Source organism: Anser anser, assembly GCF_964211835.1.
Source record: "Anser anser genome assembly, chromosome: 9".
Lineage (NCBI taxonomy): Eukaryota > Metazoa > Chordata > Aves > Anseriformes > Anatidae > Anser > Anser anser.
In genome coordinates this window covers 7675905-7687357 of record NC_139729.1, presented here as the reverse complement: position 1 = coordinate 7687357, position 11453 = coordinate 7675905, and the positions used below count along the sequence as shown (strand labels likewise).

The 11453-nt window shown below is 42.7% G+C and overlaps 1 protein-coding gene across 3 annotated transcripts in view; it reads right to left on the bottom strand.

The window, feature by feature from the left end:
• Positions 1-226: 226 nt before the first annotated feature.
• The window catches only part of EPHA4 (EPH receptor A4), a 99019-nt gene continuing 87792 nt past the window's right edge, over positions 227-11453 (bottom strand). Inside the window, exons 14-19 of one of the 3 annotated variants that reach the window (XM_083848593.1) lie at positions 10858-11007; positions 8267-8460; positions 5765-5920; positions 4574-5477; positions 1937-2535; positions 227-1351 (exon numbers count right to left, since the gene is read on the bottom strand). In XM_083848593.1, the coding sequence (XP_083704719.1) occupies positions 5363-5477; positions 5765-5920; positions 8267-8460; positions 10858-11007 (615 nt within the window). In that variant the 3' untranslated portion in view covers positions 227-1351; positions 1937-2535; positions 4574-5362. Of the gene's footprint in view, positions 2536-4573; positions 5478-5764; positions 5921-5949; positions 7477-8266; positions 8461-10857; positions 11008-11453 lie in introns of those variants that run through there. The other 2 variants (XM_083848592.1, XM_083848594.1) reach the window with 2 other exon arrangements.

The following is an 11453-nucleotide window of genomic DNA, read 5'->3' as shown; positions in this document are numbered from 1 at the left end:
GGACAGTAACAAGAACATGTAACGTGCTTGAAGATACACCTGGGAGTTGCGCAGTGTAAATGAACTTTGGAAGTGCGTTCCTCTGAAATCTCCCGAAGCAAACTGATCCCCTCAGGGCAAACAGCAGGGTTATTACCTCGAGTTTTGTATTCATATCTGTTGTGGATAAGCACTAAGTAATAAAACAGTAATAAAAAGATGTAACAATTAGAAAGAGTCCATTTCAGGTTTGTACAGCAACTACTTTATTATTTTCAAATGCAAATGTTTGCATTGCTATTTTACAATTTTACAAACTAGGTATAAAAGACCATAAATAAATGACATAAGTTATGTGTACCTAAAATTCATGGAAGGGAAAAAACATTACAAATTAAAACAAAATAGAAAATCTATATATCTAACCCAGAGATCGTTCAAATGCACGAACCAAGAAATGCTGTTAGATTTTTTCAGTATGAACTAAATTATAATATGCCTCATACATTCTAATTTTAACCACAGTCCTTGCATATTCCAACATACTTGCAGTGATACAAAAAAATAAATGCACTCTCTTTTTATTTGTCTGATTAGTATTTCAGTTCTTTTTTTTTTCTGGTTATGAAAATGTCACAAAAGAAAAATACTGCTTTTTAAGTCCCCTTTACTGGTTACTTACCAGCCTTTTGTATTTTATACATATATTTTTTAATACATAGATCCATCACAAAATTAGTACAGCAAGAAACCCGGACAAACATCAACCAGTGGGGTGCGAGCAGGACAATTCCTTAACGAGCAGAGGCCTGTGGCGCCAGCCAGTCTTCTCGATGACATCTTGGGCAGCGGTGAAGCTGCCCCGGGTTCCCTTCACCCCAGCTGCCTCTGGAGCCGTGGCCCCCAGTGCCCCAAGCCTGCGGCCCCTCACTGCCTGCCCTGGCTGCCCCCAGCCCAGCTCCTTCTCCTCCTCTTCCTCCTCCTTCTCCAGCACGGCCACTGGGGGGGATGGTCTTCCAGTGCAGCACACCCGGATCCCCCCATGGGGAGCGAGCCCCCATCCCGCGACATTTGTTGCGCTGCTCTGGGCACCGCGGTTGCACCTCCCGCCCTGCTCCCAATCCCCAGCGCCCGCACGCTCCCTGGGCTCTAGCGCACGGCTCCACTCAGAAACTCGTTTACTGTAAATTAGCAGTGAATTCTCTGAAGGTGGAAGGCTTCTGTAGGTAGCACCAGCAAGTCGCAGGACTGCTCCCTGGGCCACGAGAGGCGCCTCCTCCAGCACTTCACCGCGCGCTAGGAACAGGACACGTTGCAACTCTCTGGCTCACTACTGAAACCTTAACAGTCTTGTTGTGACTGTGTTCCTTAACTGTGCCGGGAGCAAAAGAAGTGTTTTGATTATTAAAATTACAAGATTTCACAGCTTGCACACAGAGCAAGGTGCTCCTGTGAATGGAAGAATTGCATATATTTGTTTGCATTCAACAAGTCTTTAAAACCCTCCTTTGCAGATAAAAAAGGCTACTTAAGAATGCAGTTTGGGGTTACCAGTAGATGGATGTGCAGGTGCTGCCTCCATCAACTTGCCATTGAGAAACTGGTTGCTCTTTATCATAAACAGGGCATTAGTAAGAATAAACAACATTTACGAAAACCTTTAGCACCCTTATGGATCCTGTAATCTACAGCTTGAAAACTAACTTGAAATGGTCCCTCTTTCAGGCCGCAGAACTACTCATTACATGTAGTGTGGCAGTTAAAAATACATCTATAGACACAGAAATTTCAACATTTTCAAATGTGTGTGTTCTTGCTACCACTGCAGACACGAGCTGTTGGCCTGTGCTCACGTGGCAGTGGGACTCCTGCGCTTGCAGGGACGCTTTCGGCACATTCACAGGCAGTTCTACGCGAGGCGACTTGCACGCACACGCACACAGACACACATACGCACCTTTCAGAGGAGATAATAATCCATTATCCATTCAAGGAAAAAAAAATATATTTATATCACTGCAATGGCACGTTTTGTGTAAAATGTCACTTCAGCAATGTATATAGGCAGCTCACAGGAACTGGGTTCTTTGCTGTGGCACCTGGCCTGGTGTCCATGGTAGGATGTGTAGTGTTCTGTCACCTGCATCCGTCTGAGATGCAGCAGTGACAGCCAGGGGGATAAGGAGAGAAAACAACAACATATATAAATAAAATCCAAGGTAGGAAGAGAAAGCAGAAGGGGAGGAAAAAAAATCAAGAAGTCTGCAGGGTTTTGACACAGTACATTCCTCCAGTGACAACTGGGTGCTGAACCTCATCGAGTTAGTTATCTTTCAATTAATCAAAAATGGAGTGAGTGGCAAGGAAAAAAAAAGAGAAAGTAAAAGTCACACTCTCTTCAGGGCCCAATGACTGTTCAGTGCGTGGTTTCCAGGATCAGTGCTAGGGAAGACACAACCGTGGATCCAGAAGGCTTCATGTCTGGTCTGTGTTCCTCCGTGCTCAATATGATCATCAGGATGGGCTATGAGGCCATGAAAGCAAAATCTAATTTCCCTGCACAAAAAGAAAACACAAATATTTAACCAACGCGCAACACAACAGACACGTACACCTGCCCTAGTATCTCCTCTGAGGTTTCCCAGCAGAAGCTGCTGCTCTACCTTGGGCTAGCCAGCACCTCCTCGGCTGGTGCAATCCTTCATTCACATCCATGGAAAAGAGCTGAACTCATTCCTGCCCTGGCGAAGAGCTGACACGGGAGCAGGTCAAGCTTCCATGACACACCTTACAACTGGCTATGTAAGGCACCTGAGCTGCCTTCAGAGTTTTCACTTTATATGGACACAATTTTTCATTTTGGGTAGAAAATACTGGCGTGTTTTGAATGACTGTCACTAGACTCCAAGAAAACATTATTTCAAATTGGCCAGAAAATTGGGTGTATTTTATTTTAACGTAAAAGATAATCTCAACAGAATGCAACAGATCTACAGCAAGGGGAAACTTAAATGTATCTCTGCACTTAAGCAAAAGAATTTTTGCTGCTGAAAGTACAAGTGTCAGATCTTTAAAATGAGTAACTGCTTCTTATGTCGCCTGGCAACGTGACATTAAAACATGCTGGTTTAAGTAGTTTCTTAAAAGAAATATTAAAGTTCTCCAAATGGAAAAGCTTTTATAAGTAATACTGCAGAACAGTTTTTACTAAGCTGTCATGACATGACAGGATCTGAATTTAGCATCCCATAATCTGAACAAGTTGTTTTCTGAGAAAGTTGGGGGTGAGGGAGAGTTAGTGGTTAAAATCAGCAAGTTATTGTTAAAAGTGACAAAAAATGATGTGAGCAACACTGTGGATGCAGTAAGTGTGACTTGTCCAACTGAGTGAGCTGTTTTGGATTTAGAATAAATGCAATCATTAAAAAGAATCTGACATATAAAGCTGCTAAATTATTTCTGAATTTGCTGTCAGGTGCAAAGTGGGACCAAAATATTGCAGATCAAAGAACCAGTTTTAGCACCATCAAAATATAAATCTCACCTTCTTGACATTGTGCCTGGCACAGCTGAAATGCAATGTCTCTTCAGGAGCACGTATCCTAAAAGTCCCCCTCTTCCCCATCACAGCATAAGATCCTGTCACTTTTCTAAGGTCATCTCACCCATACAGTCCTCAAAAGGACTTTAAAAGACATCCGATATGTACAAATCTCTGGTCCCCTTTCACTGACCAAAAAGAGTTACAGAAGCCTCAATATAAATAAAATTCCGGATAACTGGATTTCTGGATAAAATGCTGGATAACGCTTTGTCCGATGTGATCTAACAAGGACAAGCACGTTCCTACAGCAGTCACCTCCACCTAGCGAACTAGGGGATGCTTTCACTCGGCTTCCTATCTACTACTTAGAGGAGTGAGAGGCAGCTTTTCCAGCAGTTGTGGACCACCTTCTTTGCCATACTCACAGAAGGGTGCTCGGCCATGCAGCCTACAGCCACTGGTAAAAGAAACTGAGGCTGCATTTGGTGAAAAATATTCCTCTGTTCAAACTTGGCATATGCCTGGCATTCAGACCCACAGCTGCTTTGATAATCCAGGCTATGGGGTTGGTCTTAAAGTGGACTGTGCACAGAGCCTTTCACATTTCCTTCTACTCCCACTCAGATAAAACCAGTGACAGCAACTGAGACTGGTCTTCCTGAATCACACATACTGGTTCTACCATTATAGACAGGAAAAGCCCTAGTCCCCCTTCTGTGAACACTTATGTGTATACGTACTTTAAAACACTGCTCTTCCTTTTTATGGGATCCACATGTGGGTTTTTCCACCCCAAAAAATAAAGGAATCCCTACTGCTTACACTGAGAAGTGGGGTCAGGCTCTGAGCACTGAACGGCCTGAGGCCCAAGACACTTTCACTGCACCTTGTCTGCACATCCCAGCCTGCAACAGCTTGTGAGCAAGACTGGGTTCTGGAACCCCTAATAAAACATACAGGTTGGTTGGTTTGTCTTTTTACAGTGATGAAATACTAGCAGATTAAGAAATAAAGCACCATGAACATGTTGGATGCTGTACTTCCACTGACCTTCTCCATGTGGCAAAGGGAATCACTTCTTGAAAGAGCAAAGATGTCCGAAAGCTCCACAGCCACGATTGTCACAGCTGACTACTGGCAAGACGTTCACAAAAAGTCTCTATGTGGTAGGATTCAGCACAGCACAACAACAGCCAATGATCTCCCCAGAAGTCCAGTTTTGCCCAGTAATCCACGAGGTGGGTCATTTCATGTCTCAAGCCCGTAAGTGGGCAGATCACTAATCGACAGGCACTGATTAGCCGAATGATATTCTCACTGAGGTTTCTGCAAGGTATTAGTGATGCATCAAGTCTGCAAAAAATATCCTAGGGCAGATTCTTCATTCCAGTGAAAGACGCACAACTGTGGTTTCACCCACAAATAAAACACTATGGTTGTAATCCTACAGGTCACAGGGAGAAGGAAAGTAATTTTTTGCTGTTTTTTTTTTTTTGTTTTTTTTTTTAAAGGACAATATCTGGCAGCAAACATAGCATCAAAACTTGAATGTGACTTTATATTTATATAGATACATGTATTTTACATATCGTTGATCAACAGAGAAGTATGTTCCAAGAAACAATTTGTTCCAGGTCTGGTTTAAAATGACGGCTTGTCATTTCTGGAGGCCCCCCTCCCAACACACACGCTCGGTTTCCACAATCTGTACATCAAGCAATGCTGCAGATCTCTATTTCAACGGGCGAGGAGACGAAGTAAAAAAAGTGCAGTTCTTCAATTAAAGTGCATGGATGAGGTAAACTAATTTCAAGAGTTTTGAGTTTATTCAGTACTGGCTCAGACTGGCACCATCCTGCCGTGCATCTGTTGCATTTGGGTGCGCATGGCTTGAACGCTGCTCAAGATCTTGTTCTGGTGCGCGAGGGCAGTGATCCCGATCCTGGCCAGGTCGCTGCAGGAAGCAAGAGAAGAAGCAGGGGGCTGAGAACTGTGGGTCAGATGCTGATGCAGAGACAAATATTAAGAGTCAGCCACAAGTAACACAGCAAAAGCAAGGCAGATGTACAGAAATGTTTAATTAAATAAGTGAAGGCATTGTGGAGGCATTTTAAAGTTATACTCCGTCCAAATGAAAGGCATTCCATTCCTTTAATGAGTGTAATGATATGCAGCACAAAGCAAAGGAGGCTGATTAAATCCAGATTTACCAGTTTTTTTGTTATAGCGCTGAGTACTTACTCCTGGTTCATATGCACCACAGCCTCTAGGGTGGTATAGCCAGCAGCTGTGAAGTTATCCTTGTATCGCTCCATTTTAATGGCTTGGAGCCAGTCACCGACAGAAACAACCGCCGAGAACTCCGGGGAGCTGGGATCCAGCAGGGCTGTGCTAGGCCTGCATGCCAAACAGTGAAAGGACAGACAGACTGCGTCAGCCGGAACGTGACTTTCAAACCCAACTTTGGTCTCTGCAATGATTATTCTAAGTTATTAGGAAAAGTAAGGGCGACAAGTCGTGCCTAGCGAAACTTGTAGCCCTCTGGACAGCCAAGCAGATCAACTGCAAGGAACTTAAGCAAGTGCAAGGTAATAGGCCAACTTTTGCCAAGAATGAACTTGACCTTAGGTTTTTATTTTTGCTTTCATACGTAACTTGAACCACCACGCTGCTTAGTTTCCACCTCAGATGCAACAAAGGTCATAGAAAACGCTTTTACTCCAAACACCAAAAAGATGGCATTGCCGTGGCACGTCTGGCCAACTGGCCCTGCATCTCACTGGCAGGGGTGGAAGACCAGCCAACCCTGCGTGTGTCAGCCCTCAGCTCGGCAGCTATGGAAACCCCACTGAAGTGTGCGCAGGGGAAGGGTGAGCTCACAACCCGACAGACGGGTTTGGAGAGCAAAACTCAGGGCAGGTTCTGATAAGCCCTGTTCCTAGCCAGGTTCACAGGCAAGCTGGGTGCATTCAATCAAGCTCAGGCCAGCAGGGAGTTAATCCCCTCTTTAATCAACCCATTCCTGACCAGCACGTGTGCCAGGACTGGCGGACTGATGCGGGCTTTGATCTTTGTTTACACTGTGGAATGTGCTTCTCATTCGGCCTTGCACAGATTTGCAAATAATTATTTTCACAAAATTCACTCCACTTATTAGTATCTCATTTATTTTTTCATGTATATTCTAAATCACACCGTTTCATTAAGCCATTATAAATTACTACTGTCTATCTAACCCAAACAATTATCATCTCGCAATTTGTTTGAAAACGCGCATCATCAAAGATTAGGTGTGCAACAGCAGAGTTATGTGCTGCCTAAGGCACTGCGTTCGTGGCGGTAATGCTCGGTACAGCTCTCTTACTAAACACTATCTAACACAAGAGCAATGATGGCAACCTAATTATATACAATTATGATTCACTTATAAAGTCATATATTATATTAATAAAGTTTTATGCAAATTTGAAATTCATATTCCAAAGAAAAAAAATATAAGCATCTAAAAATAGTCATGCATGTGGAATGACCTTAAACAGGCCTTGACCTTTTGCAAAATACGTGTATTTACAGAAAGCACCTGTAAACTGGAAACAAAGCAAAATGGAGTAGGTTCATACGGCAATTCTCAGATTATCATAGCAGATCATATCGTGATTCTCACCATGTAAATTATTTAAGTCTTGAGGGCGGATACATGTTTGCCAGGCTACCGCTGCAATTAGGGCAGTTTGGAAGGTAACTGGTGACAGTGGCCTCACAGGATTAATAATCCCTCTTCTGATAATGCTAATTGTAAGTAAGAGTCCCAAAAGGACCTGGGAGTTTAAAAAATGAAAATAGCCTTTTCAGGTTTTTTTGTACCTTCTCTTCTTCTGAAAAATTTTCCTCTTCTCTTCCTTTTGTTTCTTCCCTGCTAAGCTTCTTTCCACATTTGTTGTAAGCAAATTCACCTTACAAACCAAAGGCATTTGAAAACAATAGAGCAAACCTGGTGTAAATTAGTATAGCTCCTATTACTTCAGCAGTGTTTCATTAGCTCAAACAAACTGCTGATCTGTCCCAACAAAGATTTGTCGTTTCTATAAGTCTGGGAGTTTCCTTCCTACTGTACTTCTTTTGCACGTACCAGGTATACCATGGCTCAGCAAACAAAACAAAACACAAAAGTAATGTGGGATCAGTGGAGACATGAAACTGGCTTTCCACAAAATTAAATTCAAATTCACATAAAAATTAATCCACACCTTCCCAATGCCCGCAAGGTGTTGGCTGTAATGCCATAATGCTCATTTGCAAATCCTACACAAATCTAGGGTTTATAAAACTTGATGATGTACTTTTCCTACAGAAAACCACATCACTCTTGTTACCTACATTGCATTAAGGAAACCCGTTCAAGCCCTTTTACTGAGGTGGGAGAGGGAAAGATGCTGCAAACAGGGCTTGCCCGCATCAGAACTTTTTCAGGACATAGACTGCGTTAAAAACCTGGCCAGCACTGGTGTGATGTAGCTCATTTGAGTTTCCTTCTCACAGAGCGAAGACAGTCTGAGGTGCCCAGCTGGGTTCGGCAGCGTGCCAGGACGGCCTGTGCTCTCTTGCACCGCGCAACGCCTGCTGCGCAGCCCGGCTCGGCAGAGCACGCTATAATCCCGGAGCAGCAGCTTGGGTGACTTGCAGCTCTGCCTGTCACCTCCACTCTGCTCCCCCATACATCACCGATACAAAAGCACAGCTGACCTGGAGCTCTCACTGCCCGTCCTCTTCAGGCTGTTGGGGTTGCGGATGAGTTTGTCCAGCATGTTGACAATCTGTCCAAATTTAGGCCTGTCGCTGCGCTCCTTCTGCCAGCAGTCTAGCATCAGCTGATGGAGAGCAATGGGGCAGTCCATTGGGGGTGGCAACCGATACCCTTCTTCAATGGCTTTAATAACCTGCAAATGGCACAATTAGGAAGACATTAGAGAACATCAGACACTACTCACATCTACCAGCTGAGTATCATTTATCCTAGGGCAATCTGAAGTATGGAAACAAATCCACAATTAAGTGAAACAATATGGAAGATTGCACTCAGACTCAAGCAGTTGGTGGTCTCAGTACTGTCATTTCTCCTCAACAGTTCAAAACTGAAAGGGTACAGCATCTAAAGCAGGCATCAGATACCGCACAGCAATGTACCATGAAAGAGCATCATTGGATAAATGGAAGACAAAATAGAAAAAAAGACAAAACTGTCCTCGATGGACAGAAAGTTGGCAAAGCAATAGATCTACAACAAATCTTTAACATCCGTCAATTTTGGGTACATAGTTATGTTGGTGATGAACATTTTCCCATCATTTTTAGGGGACAGCAGATCATCCCCTCCTTCCTCTTCTCCTGGGCTAGCTCATCTCTGTCAGTAATACAGGCCTGTAGAGAACTTGTTTGCTCACCACTGTGCGTTTCAAAGAAATGCAGAGATAGGAACCCTTTGGTGCAACTTTACCAAAAAAGTTACTGTAGTCCTATGCAGCAGCTCACTTATGCAACTCATACTTAATAGGATCCAGAAAAACTGCAAGCTGCTGGCATTTCGAACCCTCCAGAGACAGCTCCAGAGCTCAGTACTTTGATGGCTTGTTAGTTCTCTCAGGAGAATGGGACATGACCAGGGCTCAATTCTGAGATGACAGGGACTTGCTGAGAAGCCTTCAGGCCTTAATCAATATGAGTTTCCTGGCAGGATTCAACAAGAGACTAAAGACCAAGAGTGCACAGGGACTGAATTGCACTAAATTCCCTCGTTCTGGTCTTGTCCAATTAGTGGCGAAAATCCACTGGGAGAACAGAGTGGGGGGAAAATGCTTGCACTATTAGCAGCTAATCAGTGACCACAAAGTGGTTTTCACAAATTCAGGAAGTAAGAAGATCCTTTTGCCTCCTCTTTATTCAACAGACATGGAGAATAATTTCAAATCCACTTCTGCTTTGTTGTGAAAGCACGGCTTTCACTGCTGTTAAGGAGAAAAAACATGGTATGTCTACGCCAGGTACTAAAAAGGGGATGCAAAGACAGTATTGTTGGCTTTGATTGTCCTCTTCAGACTAGCTGTTTGACATGGTCTAGCACTGCACATTAGCAGTGTGTATCAGCCTAGTATGTTAGCTCCGTGGTTTTTGCAGAGCTCCACTGTGTTGTGTAGACATGCCTGATATAACTCAGACACATCTGGTGTTTTATTTTCTTGCTAAGTCTTGATGACTTCCTCTTAGCAAAGGAAGGCAAGATTGGGTGCCAGAAGAGACATTTCACATCAGAAGGAAATTAAAATTACATCCCCCTGTTTAGATTAAATGCCATCACATCTAGACACTCTTTGAAAATGTTCGGCTCTACATAAGAAAGCAGATGACTTGTAAAATGACTTAACCACTCCCGTGACCATATATATTCAGATTAACATTTTTTTCTTCCTTTTTATGTTTGCAAATTCCATGGGAAAAGTATTATGGATAATCTATGTCTCATTTCCACTGGATTTTTTTTTAATTTAATAAAAAATCTATTAGCAAAAGCTCTTATTAGTATTATTATTAAATATTCTTCTGGAATAGCAGCCATTGTGTGCGGTCCCTCTTGGAATACACTGAAGTAGTCCAGATGGTACACTTAAACAGGACATACATAATTTAAGAACGGTCATTTAGGAAAGCTGCTCTTTAATGTCCTCAGGGGGCACCTATGCAATTGTCACAAGGATGCTCTGATAATCAGAATTGGATTTTGGATGTGTTGTTTCAGATTTCCTACAAGAAATAAAATTATCTGGAAGAATTACAAGTATTTTGGGGTTTGAAGAATTAACTACTAATAGGAAACCCCATTAAATTCAAGTGTTTTTTTCATATAGATTTTCAATAAACTTGAGATTTAGAATCAATATTCAACTTTTCCTTCTCTTTACAGTGTTATGATCTAATAGTTTAAATACATTCATTTCTCTTTTCTCCATTCTCCTCTGTCCTCTGTTTTCTTTAACTGATTAATAATTTTCCTTAAAAAAAGAATAGAAGAAAGATATGCGCACAAGTTAGATCCTAACTAGAGAATCCCCTATTCCCTTACCACAGACGACACTTGAAGTATTCAGGGAACTCTTTACTCTGGAGAGGTTCCCTGGGAAAATGAATCCACCACTCATGATAACCTTTTAAAAACCTGGAGTGTTTTATAACTGCACAGCAACAGACATAGAAACACATCAGGGAACATCTACAGAAAAAGATAACAGTGTGGGGGAAGAAAGTGAGAGAAAAGGAAGAGGAAGCCTCAGAGGGAAACTCACATCTTGATTGGACATATCCCAGTAAGGCCTCTCTCCGTAGGACATCACTTCCCACATGACGATGCCGTAGCTCCACACATCACTCGCCGATGTAAATTTACGGTAGGCAATTGCCTCTGGTGCAGTCCACCTGATAGGGATCTTGCCACCCTGTCACAAATAAAAGAAACCGCAGGCTAGTGAGTCACTGACCCAGTCATGTGCGTGGCTGACACTGTTCTACATTGCCATTACAAATACAAAATGGTTTCCTGTATGCAATTCCAGATTATTCTTTAAAAGGCCTTCACTTTCCCTTTCCGTGCCATAAAACTGTCACATCCAACCAGGAGGCAATGCTGCCCATCTGTTTTCTTTAGTCACATGGAGGGGAAACAGTACATTGTTAAGTGTATTTTTATCAGTCCTCTACAAGATCTCTGCTTAGGGCTATGCTGAAGCATGAGAAAAAGCCAGGAGTTGTACAGTGTATTTCAGAGATTTGGTTGACAAAACAAATAAGTATATGCTGTTAATTGCTATTTCCTTGCTTGCCTGTCTGACCTGTTTGGCCTGTTTCAGAAAGAAATGGGATTATAAACGTTTTGCTTTTCAAA